At 40.5% G+C, this 25,636-nt stretch overlaps 1 protein-coding gene across 1 annotated transcript in view; it reads right to left on the bottom strand.

Annotated features, from left to right (window-relative positions):
* Positions 1-25,636, bottom strand: part of cpt1a2b (carnitine palmitoyltransferase 1A2b) — a 59,025-nt gene that overhangs the window by 8,131 nt on the left and 25,258 nt on the right. The window contains exons 11-16 of the mRNA XM_026325931.1: positions 21,762-21,950; positions 16,767-16,872; positions 10,853-10,969; positions 3,990-4,154; positions 3,456-3,584; positions 2,408-2,563 (exon numbers count right to left, since the gene is read on the bottom strand). Of these exons, the coding sequence (XP_026181716.1) occupies positions 2,408-2,563; positions 3,456-3,584; positions 3,990-4,154; positions 10,853-10,969; positions 16,767-16,872; positions 21,762-21,950 (862 nt within the window). The remainder of the gene's footprint in view (positions 1-2,407; positions 2,564-3,455; positions 3,585-3,989; positions 4,155-10,852; positions 10,970-16,766; positions 16,873-21,761; positions 21,951-25,636) is intronic.

Here is a 25,636-nt window from a genome sequence, read left to right on the forward strand (position 1 = left end):
CCTCTCAGTTACAGAATATTGTGACTCATTCACAATATCTGTATACTTTGATACAATAACCCTGCCATCCTCTTAGAGTGCCTTGAGCCTTGGGTTGGCCAAAGGCAGTGGTCGCCAACCCGTCGATCACGATCAACAGGTCGATCTTTACGTCATTTAAAGTAGATCTTTAAGAGTAAAGAATTATTTACTCTATTTCAACAATCAGAGCACTGTTGCAAATATGTTTGCCATAAGACCAATATTTCATTTAACAGATTGGTTCAATGGTGTGCCAATCAAATTTTCAGCACTACGCCGCATATAATCTGCCGAATTTTACCAGAAGAGCCTGGTTTTGTCTGCTGTCAGTAGTTCATGCCTTCATGTTTTTTGTTTTTGTTTTTTTTTTTTTTGGATGATGCATTCAGATGTAGTGGGATTTTTCTGTAGCATGGTTTTCATTGTGTTGACTGCATCCATTTAAAATATTTTCAAGTCTTGTCTCTTTCATGCCTTCATATTTATTAAGCAATCGCGTTCAGCTTCATGCAGTCACTCTCACAATTTCTGAATACTGCACTTTCTACTTACAGATTAATTGGTCTTTTAATGTTTTGGTATGTCATTCTTTCTAGACATGATGTTTCAGTTTTTGCTGGAAGCCAATAGAAACTGCAGTGATTAATATTTGTACAGGTTTTCTATACTGTGTTCTATATTTGTACAACAGCTGTCACATTTGTGGTCAAAATGCTTTGCTGGTAAAAAGATAAATCATTCAAAAATTGAACTTCTGTGTGGAATTTTATTTTTTATTTTAAACTTCTAAAAGGTATGGTAGATCTTTGTTTTTACTCCAGTACTTAGTGTGTGCCTTTATTTGTTTGAGCAATGAGGGATAAGTTTTTTATTTTAATTTTTTAAAATTTTTTTTGCTTGTTGGAAGATCACAACGATGTAATGAGTCTGACATTGTCATTTTTTCTGTCTTTATATTTCAATTTTTTAAGGGTGTGTAGACTTTTTATATCCACTGCATCAGGGGTGTGTATCTCTCCCTCTTACAGGATTCAATACATATCTTTATACATGGTCTATGATCTCTACAGCTTAATTGGGGTGTATAGTTTTTGTAAGTTGAAAAGAATTAGCACAAGAGCTTTTTAGTTCAACCATCGAAACAAAATCACTTGAAACGACAGCAATAATCAACTTTAAAATTTACAGCTCTCTTGTCTTTCAATAATTTGTCTTCCAGTGCCAAATGAAAACTAGAGTTGAAAACTTGAAATTCGCATCTAGTACAAAAAAATTTTTGTTTTGGACATCAGTATTTCTTAATCCCTGCGTATGGCCCTGAACACCGTGTTGCCTTCAAGACTTGACTTCAAGTTAGCCAGTGTGTTGTATACTGCTGTATCCACTGTTGTATCATGTTTTGTGAGAAAGTTTTCTCCCCCCCTTTCCCCAGGACCTGGGTTGCTACAAGTAAGATTGTGATTGGACACCCTTTTTGGTTGCGTCTCTCTCTCTCACACACACACACGCACGCACGCACGCACGCACGCAAGCAGAGACAATACGGACTGCAGCACAGAAAAAGTACAATAACATGAAATTTGCCAGAGATCGGTTATTTCCATCTATATCAATTTAAAACCATTTTGTAAACAAATTTGCTTATGTGTGGTTTTGAACCGTATTGGTTAATCTCTCTCTATATATACATATATAAAATTCCCCACTCGCCCATGGGGGTGGTCTTTTTTCTCTTTCAACCTTAGGTCCTCTACCAGAGGCCTGGGAGCTTGAGGGCCCTGTTGTGCTGAGCTGTTCCTAGGACCGTGCTCTTCTGGACAGAAATCTCAGATGTTGTTCCTGGGATCTGATGGAGCCACCCTCCCAGTTTGGGGGTCACAGCGCTGAGTGTTCTCCATGGAGGATACTGCTCTCATGGTAGTTCATCTTGTTCATATCATGGCCAAGCATCTCAAAGATCATTGTTTCTGTAATGTATATGGGTTTGTTGGCCTCAGTGATGGTAGCCATTTGCATTGTTTGTAGTGCTGCATTCACATTTTCTAGCAGACTTTTGAAGGTACTTGATTTGGTCTTGGTAACCAGCACTGGAGGATCTCATTATCCATTCGTGCCATGATCTTCAATCTTAGATCAGCAGCTCTTGAGCTTTCAGATCCTGGCTCCCTCTTGACGTAGAATTTGTGTTGTACCTCACAAATTTCTCTCTCTCTATCTATCTATATATCTATCTATCTGCTAAACTGATAAACTAAAGCTGGTGAACACTTAAAATTATACCTGCCAAACATCAAAATGCTGTACAATATGGCATGTGTACAATATGTCAGTCAGACAAGGTTAAAATAACACAGTAACACTGACAAGTTCAATTCCAAAAGATTACCTGTTTAAGGAAGGATGACTCAACCCCCAGGTATTTGGAAACCACATACAGGCAGAACAGGTGTCTATCAATTCCAGCTCCAGTCATAGCCAGTCGATACAGGTTCTGGTGCTTCTCTGAAGCGAGTTGGAAGAGTCGCCTACATTGCTCCTCTGCCTGTCAATCCAAATCGCAAACTTTAAGCTTACCTGACATACAGCACTTCATAGACTGATGATTACAGAGTAACTATACCCCCTAAGGTCTGAAGCTAACTCCACCCACCGTATAATTTCGAAAAATGACAATTTAATGTGAGGAAGCAGTTAGTCAGTGTAACACCCCCTGGTCACACATAATATGGAGCAACAAAGAATTACTGGGCAGCTATGCTACAGAGGGGTCTTCAGAGCCATAGGAATTTTCACCTCGATGATGCCCTGAGGCATGCAGTGTAGTGGTGGACAATGGCGGCCAGTAATGGCCTTCCTGTTTTGGCTCTGCAGTAGATTATCTCTTAGAGAACATCATGTAGAATGTAAGCTCTGTCCAGAGTTAGCCTATAAACACAAGTTCCTCAGTCTGATAATGATAGTTTTCATTTTTGGGATTACTGGATTTTTATGGAGCCAAAACAGTGACAGTGAAGTGAAACAGAAAAAAAAATCTTAGGCATCTCAAAACACTGACATCGACTGAAAAATCAGAGGATTGGTACTGAAAAAAAATTTACATCAACAAAAATTGTGAAAATTGTTTTTTCAGTATTAACTTTTTCAATGCCAAAGCTTTCTTTTTCATTACAAATGTTTCAATGTCAATGTTTTTTTTTTGTTACGATTTTGTTTTTATTTTTGTGTTACTTTTCACTGCCAAAGTTCCACTGTCACTGTTCTAGCTCTATAGTTTTTGGATTCAGTTTCTCTTTAAGAAACCTGAACCAATTTTGGACTGTCCTTTGATTAGAAACTGTATTCAGCAGGAGTTTAAAATTTTGACCTTTTACTATTAAAACCTGAAAGGACGTAAGATTTAAAAAAAAAAAAAAAAAAAAAAAAAAAATCAGTACCTCTCCACCTTCAAGAGCTTTGACAAAGTCACAGCTTTCGTTGGAGCAAGATCGCACAGTCTCTGTTCGGCCCTCCCTGAACAGACGGGTCATTGATGCCTCATAGGTCAGACAGAAACCACCTCGATCCTGGAAGGAAGAGATGGAAGACAAAGGAAGAAATCTCTTAAGTTAAAAAAGTCATACCATTAACTATAAGCAAATTTGGCCATACAAGAAGTCCTCCTTGTTGCGTTGCTATTCTCAAGAATCTATAATTCAGATCCACAAGGAACACTTTTTTACTATGTCAGTGCCAAACAATATTTAAGCAAATCATTTCAGATTTACTGTGATTCCGTTTTGCCGTGCCCAGCTGAACCTTAAGTTAGACCTTGCTTGTCAGTTTCAGATACATCCTGTTGAATTGAGTAAATAGTTTGAGTGGTGTCCCGTAAAAATATAGATTTTAATAAATACATACATTTGAGCCGCTGTACAATCTCCACCTATCCTACTCCATTCTGCAATATGGAAATGTTTGCCAACTGTTACCCTGTAGTATGCCAGCTGTAAGCTGATCTGTATGAAAGCATCTGGACTGATGCGAAGCTTCTTGATGCGTCCTTTTCCAAAGTCTCTGAAGGGGAACACATGGCAGTCCACGTCATCTGCAAGTGCCTGGGCAACAGCCAAGGACCTCTGTACTTGAGCCTGAACCTGACAGAGAAAAAGAGACTTTAAAACTGAAACACTCAAAAACTGATAACTCCTACTCCATTCCTCTTTCCATCCACACCATGATAAAACAGCTTGAACCCTGCTCCTAATCCATAGGCCTTGCTACCTTTCCACCTGGTCTCCTGAACACACAAGATATCCACCTTTCTTCTCTCCATATACCATATCAGCGATCTAGTTTGCCCTTCCTGACACAACCCTCTGCATTTACCCGGACTTGGGACCAGCACATGAAAGCACTGGATTGTGCCCCCCTGTGGTTGAATTGCCTGGTTCACTAATTATGCAGGAAGAAAATTAGTCAGATGCCTGTTGGACAGAGGCACGCAAGGGAGGTTTGTACTTGTGAATGTGGTTAAAGCACTGAAACTGCCAGTCATAAGACATGAAACATGTAACCTCCATACCTTTGGCTCTCCTGCTTCAACAACAGTTAAGTGCAATGTTGTGAAAATCTGTATAGAAAATGTGTAGGATAAACAACACCATACTGAAATAGTGGCAGTTGTGACCCCTTAAATCTGCACAGCTGTAATGCAGGTTCCTGGAGATAATATACAGAAGTAAATGAAGAAGAGAGGTCTTACTGGAAATGACAAACCTGACCTTTCTTTCTGATTGGCTCAGATTACTACTGGCAAATTGCATCAGACCAAGTTGAGAGGCTGACAGAGAGCCTAATAGCACTGGAGAGCACCTTCGGGTGGGCTGTACAGGGTCTAGTGTCAGTTTCCAGTTTAAATGAGACAACCTGCATGCACATGCACAACTGGCCAACGACGGACCCAATGGATCTCAAACCTGAATCTGCCCTCAGTGTCCCAGACCTCCACGAAGCACTTACTCGACAGGGGGCCCTACTGGGGGAATATGACCATGCGCTCAGGTCCCTCACCGACACAAACAACCAACTCCTTCTTCAGGTCTCCCAGCTCATGGAACGGGTGCTTGCTTTTTCAAATCTCCTCTCGCCCGCAGTTCCACGTTCTGGGCTTCAAGCCCAGCCTCCCAGCCAAGTCCCTTCGCCAGCTCCTCCGGCCCGACAGGACTCATACACCCTGGACCCCGAACCCTATTATGGAGACGCCAGGAATTGTCGAGGTTTCATTCTCCAGTGCACCAACATGTTTGAGCAACACCTCCAAATATTTCCTACAGATAAGTCACACATCCTATTCATTGTGGGATTGTTCCAGGAAAAGCCGTTAGCATGGGCAGAGACCGAGTCCACTTTCGGGCCTAACGAGCCTTATCTTGGACAATTTTTTAGCTCTTTCCCCAAATGTTTGATCACCCTAACCACATAGCAGCTCAACGCCTCCGTGCTCTCTGGCAGGGGATCAGAATTGTGATGGAATATTCCACAGACTTTAAGACGTTAGCTGCTGACGCCGGCTGGGAGGATAAAGTGTTGAAAGAAGTATTTGTGAGGGGGCTTAATTATCATCTGAAGGATGAATTGGTGTGCTGGGAGGATGAGCCCACATTGAACTCTCTTGTCTTTTTAACTATTCGCCTCAACAATAGACTATGGGAGTGATGGAGGGAGAGAGCAGAGAAAGTCAGCATTAGCCAGACAAAATCCTCACCCACGCCAAGCACCGCTCCTCACCTTGCCTCCCTTCCCATCTCAGCACCAACCGAACCTGGGGAGCCCATGCAGCTCAGTCGCGCCAGACTCATGCCCGCAGAGCCGGCGGGGGCTGCAAACAATTCCTAGCATTCGCCAACTTTTAGCGCCGTTTTTTAATCGCAGAAGTTACATACATACATACTGTTCAGTATCTATGTAACTTCTGTTTTACATGTTTATGGAAAATGTTTTTGTTGAGTACATTCAGCATTTTAATACTGAAGTAGAATTACTAGGAGAGAAAAAAAAACAGGTAAAAATATCTGTTTAAAAAAAAATAAAAATTCCCTTCTCACCCCTATGGGTGGTGTGTATGTGTCTTCCTCAATCTCGGGTCCTCGGAGTTTGAGGGTTCTTTGTAGTATCTCAGCTGTTCCTGCGCTCTTCTGAACTGAGAGCTCTGATGTTGTTCCTGGGATCTGTTGGAGCCACTCTCCCAGTTTGGGGGTCACAGCCCCGAGGGTGCCGATTACCACGGGGACCACTGTTGCTTTAACCTTCCACATCTTTTCTAGTTCTTCTTTCAGCCCTTGGTATTTCTCAAGCTTCTCATGTTCCTTCTTTCTGATGTTGATATCACTTGGGATTGCTACATCTACCACTATGGCCTTCTTCTGCTGTTTGTCCACCACTACTATGTCTGGTTGGTTAGCCATCACCAGTTTGTCGGTCTGTATCTGGAAGTCCATTAAACCATTTTTACACTAGTGGTGGTGCCTTCTTCCACTTTTTCTGTTATGTGTTCAGATAATCAGTCATCCAGTAAAATGTTTATGGCTCTCACGCCAAATGACACAGTAACTTGGGCATCTCACTGAGCAGACAGACTTCTGTTTTATCTGATGTTGGTCCACACTGGCTCTAGGACGAGATCTCTGTTTATGCATGCAGCTCCTCACCATAATGTCTATCAATGTTCAAGTGCATATCTGAATCAGAATATTTTGTTAATCCCTTGCTTAATACCTTGAAACTGTTTCGTTCCTATGCTCCATACGACAACATATGTTATAGGAAAAAAAAGTAAAAAATGAAAATACATTATAAAATACAATAATAAATAAAATAAACTGATATCTTTAAAATACAGAAAATAATACAAGAAAATTCTGAAAGATAGTATTTTACACACATTTACATATTTTAAGATTGAACAGACTAGACAGATTGAAACTATGAACAGATGAACAGGGCAGGCTGATTGAGCAGAATGAGGTTATATAGCATGTATGTATAGCCTCAAGACTGATTTTGAACCGTTTGATGGCCACCAGTAGGAATGCTCTGTGTGGCATCGTGGGGGAATGAGTCTCTGGTTGAGCAGCATATCATAGAGAGGAGTGTGAAGAGTTGTCCGATATTGATGTTATCTTGGACAACATTCTTCATGTTGCTTCTTTAGGGTTAATGTGCCAGCCACTTTTAAGTGTGAAATTCTAATAAACAAGTGCCTTTTTTAATGTAATAAAATTTAAGATCTGTTCAAATGTCATCACACAAAAGGTTCATATTTTGACAATAAGATGTTGAAAACAGACTTCTCTATATTCTTTTGTAAAAATCTGATTAATCGAAAACATAATAGACCAATTAATTATTAAAATAGTTGTTTGTTGCAGGCCTGAAAATTATATGTATGTATTTAACCTTGTGGTTACAAGTAGTGCAAAACAATCAAAGGAGAAAGTACACAGTATATGAACACAAATGCAACTAGTCATTTAGTCTTGCTAACAGAATGTTTCAAAAGGTTTCCCTGACCGGTTTCCTCTTCTGCGATTTCATTCCGGTGTTGAAGAATAAAATCAACAAACCACCCAGAAAGTTCAAAGGGACACTTCCGGTCTTCCCTCTGATTAGAGCCAATGTCTTTTGATGTTTAAACAGATTGCATGCAGCAGAAGTGAAACTCATGGGACTTTTGGCAGAGGAAAGCACCTTACAGTTGCACAATATGCAGTGTTTGTTTACTTTGTTGCGTCACTGAATAATGTTTTGAGAAACCAGTACTCTCACTGCAATGGAAATACCTGCTCTCATTATCTCAATTGTCAGACTGAGTTTCTTTTTCAAATTGGAAAAATGAAATGCTTTCTGCTTTGCACTATTGCCAGGAAATAGCTTTAAGCTTGCATCACTCCATTAGCATTGTTTGCCTTGTAATGAAAAAAATATTTTTGACCATTCAACAATGGACAGCCAATGTCATCATCACAATTTGGGAAAACAAGGACTGAAATGAGGGCAAAGATGGACTGTCCAGGGTTGAACAGTTCATTGTTTTAAAACTGCTCTCTGCCACTCTATTAACCTGAAGAAATACAGTTTGGACTGTGATTCCACTAATTTAGGTGTGCTAGAGCTTGGCTGAAAACGAGGGAGCTACCTGAAGGCTTACATAACATGCATATTCACTCACAGACCCAGAGGTGGAAACAGCTGGCTTGTGCTGACAAAGGTAGGTCACTGGGGCTTCTCAGGCATGGGTGAAAATTTTTTTGAAATACTTCATCCTTTTCCTTTATTATCTTCACACAGAAGAACACATAACAAAATTTTGTATGTGATCATCTTGTCTTTTGTACTATATATAGGCCACCAAAAAGAGAGACGAGAGAGAAGTTTTTTCACCATTTAGAGTGTAACGTGTGGGAAATATTACCTTTATTTCATTATAGCTGAAGGTATAAGGCATTATTACAGTTATAGTTATGAAGCATTTGGTTTGTGCAAAACAGCAGCAAGCATGACATGAACATGTTTACCAGTAATTGCAATGCTTCTCACAGTGCAAGAAGTGAACTAGACATAAGACCAGATAGGATGTGCCTGTTTTGTTTTTGTTGTTGTATTCTGTCTTGCAGGACAAGTTGACCTCTGCCTGGAGGCAGAGCAACAGTGATACATCAGGTCATCCCACCGTTCTCAACCTATGGGAGCAGAACACGCCAACTTCCTAAAGATTGCACATTTTATTCTGTAATATTATCACTGGGTCAGGGAAAGACAGTCAGTCAGACTTCGTGAACTGACAGAGAACACTGTTGGTGTTAGGGACAGTCTGACCCAGAGCTCTGCAACTGCTTTATTCAGTGTGTTTTAATAAACGGACTATTTGAGACCATATTTATCGCCTCCCCTTTATCGATCAAACGAACACGCGGAACTGAGGGAGAAAATTCCAGTTCCAACACATGCCAGGTAGTATACTAACGAACCTGATTTACACACTGATTTAAAGTGAAATCAACTTTTAAGCTCATGTTGACTATGTTAGCTAAGGTTAACTAGCAAGCTAACCATGTCTTTTGTTATCTGTAAGCTAACAGTCTAATTGCTAACAATAAAAAAATGGATGTATATAATGTTAAGCTGAATTTCATTCTGGAAATCCAATAAAAGTGAAATGTTTCAATTAATGAATTATTAATGACATAAGCCATTAGGGATTTATTGTAAATTAATGGTAAAAAAATCAGAAATGTATTACATATTACAAACTCAGAAATCAAATAAACATATATGTTAATAAACCTATTGGTTTGTCAGAATTGAAAAAGTCTTGGTGGTGTTTTGTTCCAGTTTTAATGGCACAGAGTTCACAGGTTTTAGCTGAATAACTTAAATCCCTATGTTAACTGTGTAGCAGTGGTGTGTGCATGCTGTAGAAGTAACTTTATAAAGCTGGCACTGAACGTTCAAAAACATAATTAGGTGATATTGAATCACCTAATCATACTGACCACCCTGCTCTGGCTCAGCCTTTAAAAAAAAAAAACAAAAAAACTCTTCAGCACTCGCTGATCCAAAACTAATTGCCACCTGGCGTACAAACTAATACACAAACCTCACCACTCACCGAGACCAAAGGCTATCCCTCACAACATGGTGCTAGCGTAAGCGCACATCAATGCTCCAACAAAGAACAAAGGAAATGAGGGAGTAAACATACACTGCAAACAAAGGCTAACAGAACACAGGTGAATAATCGAACAAAAAGCTACCTATGATCAACATAGGACACAAACAGGAACTGAAGTACCAAAATAAAAGTCCATACAGGAACAACAAAACCCACACCGTGATAGCTTATTAACACTGAGAATAAGAACAGAACTCCAAGTTAGCAGAGCTAGAAAAGCAAGTTCCACAACCACTGCTAAATCAGGTGAAGTGTGAAGAACAATCAGCACTTCTACTATCCAAAAGTATACTGAAAATAGAATAGAAAGTAAAACCAACTGACTGAAAAAGTGATTTGATTGTTAACAATTTCATATTTCTGGGTTGGCATCTGGTAATTCACATGAGATAGAAAATGAAAAGAGGAAACTGATCATTGCTTTGTATGTAGGATGAGGTTGCATATCATTGTTCAGTGGAGCAGAATGTGTTTTATCTTCTAATCCCAAAGCAAAAAAATCTAACTTTAATGAGTACTGTTGACAAAATAGGAAATAGTGCTGAAAAAGCCCAAAAATTCAGCACGATCTAATGCTAACCAACTAACTACTACATAAGCCTATATCCATGTTCCTCGGTCCACTACATTTTTACATGCAGCTCACCAGGATAATGTCTACCAATGGTCAAGCACATGTCTGAAAACATGTTGCTTCATTAGGGTTAAAGTGTGAAATTCTAGTAAAGTAAGTGCCTTTTTAATCTAATAAAATTTAGGGTCTGTTTAAATGTTATCACACTTAAATATAGTTTCATGTTTAATTTTAATCATTTCTCAAATCGAATTAATTGAAAACATAATCAATTATTAAAATATTTATTTGTTGCAGCCCTAAAGGCAAAGGCAAAGGCAAATTTATTTGTATAGCACCTTTCATACACTACGCAATTCAAAGTGCCCTAGGCAGGTTTATGACTGTATAATAGGAACGACATTTGTGGACCTCAGTGTCAAGTGAAGAGGGTCAAAATGTGATTAAGCACAGAATGCTTCAGCAGACACACACACACACACACACACACGCACATGCGCGCGCACACACACACACACGCACACGCATATTTTGCGGAGTGTATGTACCTCTGAAGGGATGTCCCAGACAAGCCTCTGGGGGTGGGGTAGTGAGCGATCCACCTGACCTTTACAGTGGCCATCTTCAGTGTAGCCCAGCTGGAAGGCATCTGTTGCCAAGGTGTACTGGTGGAGAGGAGAGATATGCTTATATTTACATCCAAAAACACACTATTACACAACAGACACTAAAAATTACACCAGCCACGAACCTGTTTCTCTTTTATACCAAGACCCTTCAAAATAAATAAATACATAAATTTAGTTTCTGGATTTTTGTACTTCTGCTTGAGGTGTTGCAACTTTATTGCCGATCACTGCCAGCCTGTTTGCCCTTATCGTTGAAAACTAAGGACAACTTTGAACATTATCAGAAGGTACTTCAGGTAAAGGTACTTCAGGTACTGCACAGAATGGGGATGGGCCTTATGCACAGCAGTTAAAGAATGCCTTCTTTAATGGCTTCAAACCTGAAATTTCAGGATTTATTTGGAAGCATCAATTTGACTGGCAAACTTGTGTCCTAACAGAGACTGAAAATTGCATGCAGCTGTGCATGAAGCTACTGTGCAAAAGCACAAAAGAAATACTATGATAATGAAATGGTTTCTGAGTGTTATTTCCAGAGGGACAAACCATGGATTGATGGCCGGGGCAGGGGGCTGTGACGAGGTCACGGCCGGAGCCCTGGCAGACAGCAGATAGTTGAACATGACTACTGCTATGTCTGTAAAAAGACACTTAGCCACTGGGCTAAGAGCTGCCCACAGAGAAAGACACGCCGCAGCAGGAGGGAGGAGCAGGCTACTCTGCATGACTAGACAGCAAAAGAAAGGTCAGATGCAAAATACACAAACTGAACAGCAGGAAAAAGTTACAAGACTCACATCTGACTGAAGATAACATCTGAGCCATGAAGAAGTAACTTAAATTATGTTTTAAGGAAAAAAAGCTAAAGTAACATTGCTGGTACAAGGCCTGAAGATAAGATTCCTTTGTGGTACAAAAGCTTGTAAATCAATTCTTAGCTAGCACCAAAACCACAAACTAAAAGACAGATGATGTCTTTCTTAAGTATGACAAACCTCTGCAGAGCATGGATACCAAACTATTCAGAGCTGTCTAGTCCATTGTTGAAATTGATTTATGACACACCTATGGCAGCTCACGATAAAATAAAATGATTGAAATTGCAGAAAAAAACCTTCTCTCTTAAAAATCTTAAAAAGACCCTGACCAGCACCGCTATTTTAGGACTCCCTAACCATGAAAAATGTTTTTATGCAAACTGTAGATTGTAAAAATGGTCACATGACTTCAGTGCTGACTCAGCCTTATGGGGACAAAAACAGGCTTATTGCGGCCTCCATGACAGTCCAGGCTTCAGCAAGCATTATGTTGGTCCATCCTCTGACACTAAAGGTTCCACACGCAGTCTCTGTCCTGTTGTTGCAAAACAAGATTAGCATACACGTCACCAGCTAAACATCTGTCCTGCATGACTACACTGCTTTCACAGCCACATCTCACTATTGAACGATGTACAACCTTTAATCCTGCTACATTAATGCCTATAGCTGAGGATGGTGAGCCACGATTGTATTGCTGAAACTGAGAATAGAGTGTTGCCCAGGGTTAACCAAATTGACACACCTTATAAAGATGCTGAAATGACAATGTTTGTAGATGGATCTTGTAAAAAAAAACAAAAAAAAAAAACAAGAGAAATCAGACTGATCTAATTCTACAGGATATACTGCTATAACCCTTAAAGATGTTTTAAAGCTGAATCACTACCATCTCATTTATCATTGCAGGCAGTGAGACTTATTACCATAACAGAAGCTTGTAAATTATGAGAAGTAAAAGTAGTTAATATCTACACTGACAGCAATTATGGATTTTCAACTGTACATGTGTTTGCTCAGCTGTGGAAGAACAGAGGAATGATCACATCATCTGGTAAGACCATCACACACAAAGATCTTATTTTACAGCTGTTAGATGCTGTGCAGCTGGCTAAAGAGGTTGCTAATTGTAAGTGTGACACAAATGTGAGGAACAGACATGATTTCTTTTGGTAATTGTAAAGCTGACGAAGTTGCTAAATCAGTAGCACAGAAACCACTGCCTTTACAAGCTACAGTTACAGTTGAACCTCCTGATGAGCAGATACTTAAAGACATACAGAATAGTGAACCTCAAAATGAAAAAGACTTATGGATAAGAAATGAGTGTAAAATATAGGACAACAATATTTGGAAATGTAAGGATAACTAAGTAGTGTTCCCTAGAAGTTTATTTAGATATGCAGCTGTACTGACGCATGCTAATGTGCATATGTCAGCAGGAGGGATGGTAGATTAGTAAACATAGTGTTTACAACATATGGTTTTACAAACTACTCTAAAAAAAATTATTAACAATGTGAAATATGTGGAAAAATAATCCACAGGGACAGATTGTGACAAGAAATAGTGGAAAGTTTCCACTACCTGAATATTCTTTCAACACATTTGCATGGATTTTATTGAACTAAATAACTGTGAGGGAAAGAAATACTGTTTAGTGATCATTGATGCATTAACCAAATGGACTGAAGTGTTTCCAGCAAAGCATCCTGATGCACTAACAGTAGCCAAAGTGCTGACAACTACTATTATTCCCAGATTTGGAATTCCAGAGAAAATCTATTGTGATAATGGTAAATATTTTGAAAACCAGGTTAACTAAACATCTTACTGCAGTGTTACCATCTACCTCAGTTAAAACCATTCATTAAGGATGATGCTCACATGACTGAGACCATTGCTGATTACATGGCAAAAATGTTGAATAATAAAACTGTTGTCAATGTTGTATTAATGCACAACAGGAGGGTCCTGAGCCTGAACCAGACTCTAGAGTGAATCCAGGAGACTGGGTCTTTGTAAAAATGATCAAGAGGAAGTATTGGTATTCTCTGTGCTGGGAAGGACCTTACCAAGTACTGCAGTCTATACTCATGGTTGTGAGAATTGTTGAAAGACCTTCCTGGATTCATTTAACACACTGTAAAGAGGTAAAAGTACTGTCTGAGTAATTCTGTCAAACCAGCAGGGACTCACTCTAAACTCCAACTAACCTGTGGTGAAGTCTGGCTACAAAGGGGGGTGGAACCAATAGGGACCACTCGTCTCAAACCAGTGAAGAATCCAACCACACCCAGGGGAATTAGGTGAGTGAGGAGTAGAGTGACCTGGGGAGAAGACTGCTCAGAAGTACATCTGGTATCTTTTCCTCCCTTGAGAAGGAATTGCTACAGCCAGGTAATGCCATGAACAACACCAAAACCAAACCTAGGACAAAGAGACCTAATGATGTGCCCACTTTTATCTTTTGGGCCAATGAGACTCAAACTGCCCAGTTTGATTTTTGTAAAGTAGTTAACTGTGGTAATGTGTGACAGGAACAGGTGACATGAGCAGACAAGTATATTTATGTCACTAAAATATGTAGAAATAGGTTACACTGATAAGACTTGATTCACACAATGATCCAACAGGCTTGAACTGCACACTGCAGCTGTTTACTTCCACCTGCCCTCCAGCCAGTAAACAAAGTCCTTACATTATTTGATGCCACCTATTCCTGCTCTTACTCCACCTTTCTTTACACCTTAATACCTGTTTTTGAGAAATTCCACTTCAGGGAGAAAGGTCAGTGATCTCCACTGGTGCAGCTCTACCACCAATGTGACCACTCCAGGGGCAGGCTATAACCCTTCCTGGTTCATGGACCATGTTACTGCACGTGCTGACCTGTGGTGGTATTGTGGGGGAAACCAATTGAGATCAGTGCTCCCACCTGATTGGCAGGGAACCTGTGCTTTTAAACAATTGATGATGCCATTTTATGTGTTGCCACTGTCTGGTTCTTCCCTAGACAGCTCACACCGTGTGAAAAGAGACACTGCAGCAGTTTTGATAACAGAGTGTACATTGATGCCATCAGAGCCCAGAGGAGTCCCTGACGAGTACAAAGCTAGAAACCAAGTTGCAGCAGGGTTTGAATCTTTTCTGTTTTGGTGGGCAACCATTTATAAAATGTTGATTGGATAAATTATTTGTATTATAACCAGCAGAGATTCATTAACTACACTAGAGATGCTGTCAGAGGTTTAGCAGAGCAGTTAGGTAAAACTAGTCTTATGATCTGGCGGAACCGGATGGCATTGGACCTGTTACTGGCTAAGGAGGGAGGTGTTTGTAAAATGTTTGGATCTGCCTGTTGTACCTTTATTCCTAACAACACTTCCCCAGATGGATCTGCCACTCGAGCTTTACAAGGACTCCAAGCCTTATCTGAGGAGCTCGCTGAGAATGCTGGTATTGACAACAACTTCACTTCCTGGCTGGAAGGAATGTTTGGTAAATGGAGCGGTCTGATCCAGTCCATACTCATCTCAATGGCTGTGATCACTGATATTTTAGTTACCTGTGGTTGCTGTTGCATTCATGTATTAGAGGCCTTTGTCAACGCCTTATTGATACAGCAATAACAAACAAATGTATCAGTCCATTTCACAGGATGATCAGGACCTTGAAACTCCTTCAGAGCGAATGAAAGAAGACATGACAGTGACCTTCACCGACTATGATAAATTTGTCTTAACTTCTGAACTGTAAGGCATGAATGACTCCAACATTGAAAATTCCTACAGAAAGTGATGTGATGACTGTTTTCCCATAAAGACAGAAAGTTATGACATTTATTTCTCACTTCTACAAGTTATATTTAGCATGCTAAGCAGCTTAGATTTTAGAATTAGTTCAGTTGCAGAGTTGTTAGTGGATTTTTGAAAGTCTAAGTCCCCTCCTTACCCAGTCAACATCTGTGGTATGGACATTGAAGTGGTGCCTGCCTACAAATATCTAGATGTACACCTGAACAATAAGTTGGACTGGTCACTGAACACAAAAAATCCACATAAAAAAGGGTAGAGTCGCCATTTCCTCCTGCACTGCACTTTTTTTTTTTTTTTTTTTTTTTTAAATCAAACTATGGTAGCCAGTGTGCTGTTTTATGTTACAGTCTGCTGGGGAGGCATCATAAAGCAGAAGGATGTAATTAGAGATTGAATTTTCTTGCTTCCAATTTCCATTTTTTTTAGTAAGTGTGACCTACCGTACACACTAAACTCGAAAACGCCACTTGGCGTTGGAACAAAAAATGCTCTCTCCTTCCGTAACATACGTAGTCATGTAACCCAAGTTAATGCTCCAAAAGCAAACAAAGGAACAGTGGCGGTATAAATACATTCAGAGCAAAGACTAATGAAACACAGGTGAAACTCATTCCCATAATCAAACATAGAACCGACAAAACATAGAACCGACAAAATGCCAAAATGTCCAAACCGGAAATCAAAAATCCATCCCATGACAAAAATGAATTCCCGTAACTAACAGAGTTATACCGATCACTGGCCGGTCAATCGGTGCATCTCTACACGTAAGGCAGCTGGACAAACTGGTGGAAAAAGCTTGTTCACTGAATGGAATGAGGTTGGACTCACGGGAGGCTGTGGTGGAGAGATGCACACAGAAACAGGTAGAGCCCTGGAATACACTGACCATCCCCTTCACAACATCGTGATGGACCTTAGAAGCAGCTGCAGGACTGAACGATACAGGAGATCCTTCATCCCCACTGTTATCAGGCTATACAACACCTTAGCCAATGGCAGATGACAAGTGACTACTGACTACTCTTACTACTGACATGCTTAACTACAAGACTAGCTGAATTTCGCTTTCTATCTAAGAACGGTCTGTCAGGGAGGGTCTGTTGGGGTGGCAGTACTTGAGCGTTCAGTAACAATGTTGTTATGAACACATACAAACACACACACACACACACACACACACACAGCTGCACATACCTCCCAAAGGTGAGCCACAGTTGGTGCATCAGCCCACGAATGCTCTGCATTCAGTCCATTCTTACCATTCTTGTAGATCACAATGGAGAAGGATTTATCAAACCACCTGTGAAAGAAGGCATTATGCTGTATTTAAGAAAACCACTAATAAACTGATGAACTGTCTTAAATATTCAAGCACTCATGTTCTATTTGAATTTAAAATAGATGTGTGTCAGTACTCATGCAAATCAGCAGCTTAGGAAAAACATTTTTTACTCTTTTCTTTTTACATTTATAAATTTTCTTGAATAAAATGTAACACTGCTAAAAATAAGTAATGCTTCTTATAGGTAAAGTAAATAGATAGGCCTTGAACAGTTTTTGCATGAACTTACAAAGTTATTCAAACCAAATTAATGGGAACATTATACAGTGGATAAAGTTTTATTGAAATCCTTGTAATAGCTGTTGAGAAATTCCACCTAAAATCTGAAATATAAGTCTACTAAAACAAGTCAGGGGGTCAACCAAAGTCATGGTTATGTACAAAATTTGTGCCAATCAATCAAGTAGATGTTTAAAGAAGACAAGAAGCAAGTAAAACCTGAAATAAGGAAGAACTGAAGGAATATGAATAAAAAAAAAAAAAACAAAACCTGATGAGCATTGCTAAAGAGACTGGAAGGGAAATTGTGTCTGCGAAGTATGGAATGAGACGAGTCTATAAGAACTGAACATAAATGAGGACATTCAAAGTAAATTCATTTTTCACTTTCAAGTCTTATTTTTCAGTTTCAATTTTCCATTTTTCAATTTTGTTTTTTTCAGTTCTCATTTTTTCAGTTTCAGTTCTGGCACAAAAGTCTCGTGGCGTTGCAGGACCGTGTCCTCATTGGCCTGCTGTTTAAGAGTGACTGTCACAGGACCGTGTCCTCATTGGTCAGTTACTTTTGAGTGACTGTTATTGCACTTCATTCTTACTGGCCGGCTACTGTTGCCAAGAATAAGAATGTACTTCCCGACCATTCGAAATGTATGAATAAGGGTAGTATGAATGGAATTCAGAGGTACTGCATCCACGTGTTGATGTTATCATGTGTCATGTGTCACCACAACAGCGGAAGTATTTAATTTAAAGAGCCCATTCTAATGCACAGCAATTTTTCAATTCTGTTAAATTTTCTAATCTCATTAAACTGCCTAACAATGAACGTCTCCGTTAAAAAAGCAGTGTTAACAAGCTGATGTCCAGCATTGATGTTAGCTCGATCTGTTCATTAGCTTGATCTTGATCTAATAATGATTAAACATCTTTTTACAGCTGATTCACAAAATCATCTCATTGATTTACAGTTTAAACTTTCAATAAGTCAGCTGTTTACTTAGATCATATTGAACAAGTGCAATTTAATCACTGAACAACGTTTTTCCCTGAGGTTTAGTTAAATAGAGGTATGTTGGTGCTTTCCGCCATTTTTGAATATGACGACTCCTCTCCTGTGGCCACATGGGATAGCAAAGTGTCCATCATATGCATAGTTCAGAATTCGAGCCAAAGTAGTAGGTCAAATACCCAGTATTTTTCACTTACTGTTTTTCACATATTATACAGTAATTAAGTATGCAGCATATGTGTACTTTAGGCAGCCAGTCAGTCTAATTACCAACCACAGGCAGCTGTGGTCCCTGCTACTGCTGTGTGAGCTGTTGCTATGGTGACCTGAGCCCAGAGTGGGAGGGGGAGTGACAGTGAAACAGCACTTTAAGCAGGCACAGTACAGGAGAAGCTGAGAAAACTTCACCTCAAAAAATGGAGGACTACAGAAAAATTATAATACCTATAAAAAAATTTGTCTTCACAAACAGCACCAGGAGGTTTCATCGAAGAGACTGATACATATTGAAGATATTCAATAAAATGAAGGATTATTGTTGAGTTAGACAACCATCATCTGTGTTGTTGACCAGAGCTTCTGGACCCCTCTTATAATTGGAGTGATTGAGAGATTTGAAGTTGGTGGTTTTTGCCACCTGGTGGAAAGCCCATAAGTCCTATCTCATAGAGGAAAGTTCAATGGAAGTTGAATTTTTTTAACCCATATAAAACCATTACCATTGAAACCATTGAAAAAAAAGTATAAAAGTTAACAATAAGAAAAGTAATAGCAACTACCCCATGAAGAGGCCCTTTTTGATGCTTGATATGAGTTTCTAGCCCAAAGTGTCTAGAATGAGACCAAAGAAAAGGGTGAAATTAAAAAAAAAAAAAAAGAGCGAAGATAACATAAGTGACAGAGCTGCTCCATCCGCTCTCATTAAAAAATAAAGAGTGAAGATAACATAAGTGACAGAGCTGCTCCATCCGCTCTCATTAAAAAATAAAGAGTGAAGATAACATAAGTAGACAGAGCTGCTCCATCCGCTCTCATTAAAAAATAAAGAGTGCAGATAACATAAGTGGGAGAGCTGCTCTATCAGTACTTCCACTAATAATAAAGTGCAAAGAGAACAACAGTGTGAGTGCCGCAATCAGCACTAACGATTTGCTAATTACACCATACCATGGAGTCTACTGACAGAATGGTTCTCTTGGCCAGGGAAACTGACTTGTCATCCCAAGCTGCTGCCTTTACAGGATCAGGAACAAGTTCCCTGCTTCATGTGGACATTGCTTTGAGTCCTTCGAGGCCCTAGGGGATGTCTATGCAGTTCCAGAAGTATGTGTGTCATAAGGGCATCAAACCAAATGCTAGTTACTTTTGTATAGGTGATTATTTTGCTTACTTATCATTACTTTATATATGTTTATATTTATTGTAAAATTGTTAATGTTGAATGTAAAATTTCACTTATAGTAAGTTTTTTGTGTTCAGGGCATTACATATTGGATTGCATAATGATCATCAGATATCTGCTATATTTACTAAAAGTAGACTAAGAGTGCTCACCATAGGAAACCCACTGGGCCTCAGGGCTCCCCAGTAGTCTGATAGGCTGAACATTATAATGTGCACGCTACTGGAAACGTGCCGAACCCGGCTTCTCCCCTTCCCCAAGGCTAGGCAGAGGTGCCTAGCGTAGCTCCTGTGCCCTCGGCCGACTAGCCTGCTGCCCGAGTCCCGTAGCAGCGCCCCCGGACCAGAGTCCCCGACCAGGGAGCCAGAGTCCAGGGCTGCGGATCCAGGGCCGGAGCCCGAACCCGTGTCGAGAGAGCCAGAGCCCGAACCCGCGGTGAGAGAGCCCAAGCCTGAGCCCGAGGCGAGAGAGCCAGAGCCCGAGCCTGAGCCCAAACCCACGGCGAGAGAGCCAGAGCCAGAGTCCGAGCCCGAACCCACGGCGAGAGAGTCAGAGCCAGAACCCGAGCCCTGCAGAGCCAGGGCCAGAGCCAGAGTCCAGAGCTGCGGAGCCCAAATCCACTGCAGTCAGTGCTACAGAGCCTGACCCGCACCTATTTCCCCCTCATCTGATGGGCCGTCTTCCCAAACGGCCTCGAAGCTACGCTTGTCTAAGGGTCCGACATTGAGGGCAACCCAGGACTCTGCCCCATTAGAGCCATGATGGTGGCTCATGTCGTCTTGTGGGGGTCCTTAAAGAGGATCCCAGGACTTGGACTCTGCTCCCTCCCGCGCACACTAGCTTTTGGGTTTCAGACTTTCTGGGCCGTCTGGGAGCCGGCCCTTGAGGGGCGGGGGGTACTGTTATGGTATGAGATTTGTTTCCTGTTGGTCTCTTATTTTGGTGGTCTGGTTTATTGTGTTACTTAGGTTAGTTATAGGTCGCTTTGTGTCTCATTAGTTCATTACTTTCACCTGTTTGTCATTCGTCTTGGTTTTGACTGTATTTATACCCCCTGTGTTTCTTTGTTCTCGGCTGGAGCATTAACGTACATGTGTCAGGTTTGCCCGAGGAGAGCTTTTCGCCCTGTCTCCAGTGTCTTTGTTTTTGTGTCCCGAACGCCGAGTGGTATTAGTGATTTTTTTGCCTGTGCCTGGTGAGTCCAGGCTAATAAAGCCTCTTGGTGTCCTGCACTTGGGTCCTCTCCTCTCCTCCTTCACCATCCCACCAACACCACACCGTGACAGTTCTGGTTTGGACTTTTATTTTGGTGTTTTAGTTTTCTGTGCCATGCCTATGTGTTATAGGTAGCTTTATTTCTCGATTAGTTCATAGTTTTCACCTGTGTCTAATTAATCCTTTGTTTCAAGTCTATATATAAACCTCTTTGTGTCTTTTGTTCCTTGTCGGAGCATTAGCTAGTTAACGTAGGTAATGTTAACGTCTGTTCGTTTGTTACTGAAGGAGATTTGTTTTGTATGCCGAGCGGCGAGTTTTTGCCTGTCTGCGCCGAGTGGTGTTTTGTTTTAGAACAGAGGAACTTTGTGTGTGCCTGAGCCCTGGTGAGTCCAGGTAAAATAAAGAACTGTTTGTGTCCTGCATTTGGGTCCTACGCCTCTCCATCAGCCTTCACACCACCACTTCATAACACAGGGAAAGTAAAATTAATCAAATCAAGGAAAATTAATAAGAGAATATTTTGTAGCAATGCCATTAGGCAACGCCACATGTTCATTACAAAATGTTTGATTAGTTAATCCATGTTGTCTGTACAACAGAGGACAGCATACAACCACTACATCTATATACAACAGTGCAACAAATTAACAATTAAATTAAATGTGTAAATACTTGTAAATATAACAACATTTAACTGGAAGCTCTTCCTCTAAATAATACATTTATATTTATTTGTATATTTACCTTGTTTTTCTATTTAAATTCATTTTCTTGTTTACTATAAAGCACACTCAGAGTGACTATGCACAACATACTTATCAACCGATATCAATCAAAGTTGATTCTGGTTCTGAATTGAATTCATTAATTTTGTTTTATTTCCTTTCAGTATACGAATTTTATATATTGTTTACTGAGCAATGTAAGCATTCTATATTGTTTTGCAATTCTGGTGGATGACAAATTCAAATAATCTGGCTTACTTCCTTTTCTTCTCACCTGTCATAGCATTTCCCATGAAGCAGGGACTTCGCATAGCAGTCTAAGTTTTTCACTGGGTCCTCTCCCCTCATGCCTTGCTCTTCATCATCCAAGGTTACAAAAAAGGCTGCCTTCTCAATGACATCCAGTGATCTTTTGTTGACACCAGAGGTAAAGTACTGCTTCCTCATCTGAGACCAAGGAATCCTAAGAGGGTGGTACATAACAACAGTTAGACACCTGAGCTTCGTGATCATTCGTCATTATGAATGATCTGTTCATATAGATTGCAAACAAATGGACATACAGTTGTGATCAAACATGAAAGCTGATGAAAGACATTTTTAAATTGTCCAAAAAAAAAAAAAAAAAAAAAAAAAAAAAGTGAAAAGAGATTCTCAAGAGCTCAGGAAGATCATGGAAGCTGAAACTGCAATGTTGAAGCTATTTGGCATTTCTTAATCAAGGAGCTGGATACAACACTACAGTTGCAAGAAAAAGTAATGAGTGATCTGATCATCACTAAAGTCACAAAGATCAACAAACAATATTTTTAAGCTAATAAAATACAATGAATCGTTAATTCAAGGTATATTTTTTCATACATACATATCCTTTCAACAGTATATTATGTGCATTGATTAATATTGGAAAAATAAATAAAAACATTTAAAAATGAAGGTTAAAAACAAAAAGGGGATGGAAAACGTCCTCCCTAACCATCCTTTCATTGTCTCTCCCCCTTCTCTATTTCTTTCAATTTCTTCTTTCATTTTCTCTTTATTACACTTTGTTCTTTTCTCCTTACCTTTCAGTTTCACTTATAAAATGCTCTCCTGTTCTCCATCACAGAGTAGTTAAAGTCCTATGTGACATTGACGTTTTGCATTAATATCAAAACCCCCTATCAAAGAGGTGGATGGAAAGGTGCTTAATGATTTGCATGGTCTTTTACTGGTATTTTGCTAAAATTTGTAAGTAATAAGTAAGTAAATGACAAATCTCTGCAAGTGAAATACATAGCGAAACAAATGATTTTAAACTCTCACTCTGGCTTGGGTATTACTATCTCTGCCTATGACATGTGAGGCAATGGAAGTGCAAAATATGTGGATTCTGTGTTATTCAGACTGTTACTGACAGGAAGCAAATGATACCTACCAGCTGTCTGCAGAGATCAGGCTGTAATTAACACATGTAGATGGATCAGTGCCAATATCTATTCTGACTGTTTAGCCCCATTTACTTTATGTCTATCTTCTAATAAATAGACCAAACATTGTGTAATCTGTCAATTACCAGGCATACCTCAGTTCAATGAAATTCAATTTAAACTTTATTGTCTCACAAGGGGAAATTCGTCTTTTTCCCATGCCACAGCCACAAAGAATGATATAATCAAATCCAAACAGTAATGTCTCTCCACCATGTTATGGTCACTGGTTATTTTAGAAGGTCCTGTTGCAGGTATGGTACCTGCAACAGGACCTTCTAAAATCCAATGCAGCTTTTTGCTCTTTTAGAAAATCCTGTTTCAAACCTAGAATAAAAGATGTTCAATTCATTATCTTTAGCGGATTTTCTTTAGGATGCACCTTTGTTATAAATTTCATTGAATCCCAAAGTTCTTTAGTACTCATAGTAGTAATAGTACTCATAGTAGTATAGTAGTAATGTCATGTTGCACTAATAAGTGCAACATGGGAAAAGGCCATTAAAAAAAAAAAACGCATTTACACTGTACAATGCCTGTAGGATTGCTGGCTGTCTGGGCATGACTTGCTTTATTTTGGTGTAAAATACATTTTGCTATCATAGAGTGCTGCATCCGGCAAAGTTTTGGGGAATGGGTAAATTTGAAGACAATACGACACACCTTTTGTCCTCCTGGATCAAATATACCCATTCAGTTTTGACTGCTTATAAAGCATGAGGTATAAAATGATCGCCAATTTTTTTGTTTCACCTTTTTAGTGAACTTGTTTCCAACATATTAACATATATTTTACACTTACAGTAGGGAACAATCCATGTCAGAATTGTTGGACTGTCTTGTCTGACATGCCTCTGCAACATCACATGGTGATGGGGGACAGTACCTCTGGACTGGCAGACCAGGGTGGTGGCCCCTCCTTTCAAGAAGGGGGACTGGAGGGTGTGTTTCAACCACAGGGGGATCACACTCCTCAGGCTCCCTGAGAAAGTCTATGCCAGGGTACTGGAGAGGAGAATTCGGCCAATAGTAGAACCTCGGATGCAGGAGGAACAATTAGGTTTTAGTCCTGGTCATGGAATGCTGGACCAGCTCAATACCCTCTTCATGGGTTCATGGGAGTTTGCCCAACCAGTCTACATGTACTTTGTGCACTTGGAGAAGGCATTTGACCATGTCCCTCATGGCATCCTGTGGGAGGTGCTCTGGGATTATGGGCTCTGGGGCACTCTGTTAAGGGTTATCCGGTTTGTATGAACGGAGTTGAAGTTTGGTTTGCATCCCAGTGCATGTCGGACTCTGGCAGGGCTGCCCTCTGTCGCCACTTCTGTTCATTATTTATATGGACAGAATTTCTAGGTGCAGCCAGGGGCCGGAGGGAGTCCAGTTCAGGGACCACAAGATTCCATCTCTGCTTTTTGCAGATAATGTCCTGTTGGCTTTGTCGAGCCAGACCTTCAGCATGCACTGAGGTGGCTTGCATCCGAGTGTGAAGCAGCTGGGATGTGAATCAGCACCTCCAAGTCCAAGTCCAACCAGAAAAATATGGCTTGCACTATCCGGGTCAGAGGAGAGATCTTGCCTCAAGTGGAGGAGTTTAAGTATCTCGGGATCTTGTTCACGAGTAAAGGAAAAATGGAGCGGGAGATTGACAGACAGATAGCAGTGGCAGCAGCAATGCAGATGATGTACCATTCTGTTATGGTGAAGGAGCTGAGTCAAAAGGCGAAGCTCTCAATTTACCGGTCAATCTACGTTCCTTGCCTCACCTATGGTCATGAGCTCTGAGTCATGACCGAAAGGACAAGATCACGGGTACAAGCAGCCGAAATGAGTTTCCTCCACAGGGTGCCTGGGCGCTCCCTTAGAGACAGGGTGAGGAGCTTGGTCACCCGGGAGGCAAATCCATAATAAGGCACAATTAAATTGTAAAACCGAAAACCCCCAGTTCATAAGTGCATATTGAACCGTGGATGATGAACCGTATGGTTCAATTTTATCCAGAGCACTGCTCCATCCCTAGTTGTCACTTCCAAATCTGAAGGAATACTTTCACGCAGCACAACTGTGCCCAGTTGTTTGCTGGTGCAGTGCAAATTATTTAGCAAGATGGAAGGACATTGAAATGTCAGCAACAAATTATCCAAGCAGGTATAGGGGAATATAAGATCTCCGACGGTATAAAGGATTTCAGTGACAAATTTAAACCAGGGAGGCCTGACTCTAGATTTAAACAGTGGATTGGAAAGGTTTTAACTATAATGCATAAGAGTGAAATGAAAACCTTCCTAGGTTTGTTCCTGTTTGAAAATAAAGGACTGAGTTTTCTGCACCTGGGCCCTGTATCAATTTCTCCTCAAGATACATAACAGAATGCTCGAGCCATGAGTGGCCCAGCAGACAGGGATGTCAGGATGCTCAAGGAGGAGTTTATCTCTGGGGTCCTCCGCGTCTTCCATGACCTCCTCTGAGCCTCTGATGACTATCGATTTGTGTTCCCAGTTGGAGCGGGTGCTCCTGCACCCTCGGTGCTACACAGCTAAGGTGAAGACAGATCAATTAGCCTCCCTCTTCTCCACACCCTGCTGGAGAAGTTCCAGAACCTGTGGCTTCCCCTCCACGAGGCTAGGCAGTGTTGCCTAGCCCAGCTGGCTACCCAGTCTTCCATGCCAGCTCTCCA

Source organism: Mastacembelus armatus, chromosome 8 (assembly GCF_900324485.2).
Source record: "Mastacembelus armatus chromosome 8, fMasArm1.2, whole genome shotgun sequence".
In the NCBI taxonomy this organism is placed as follows: domain Eukaryota; kingdom Metazoa; phylum Chordata; class Actinopteri; order Synbranchiformes; family Mastacembelidae; genus Mastacembelus; species Mastacembelus armatus.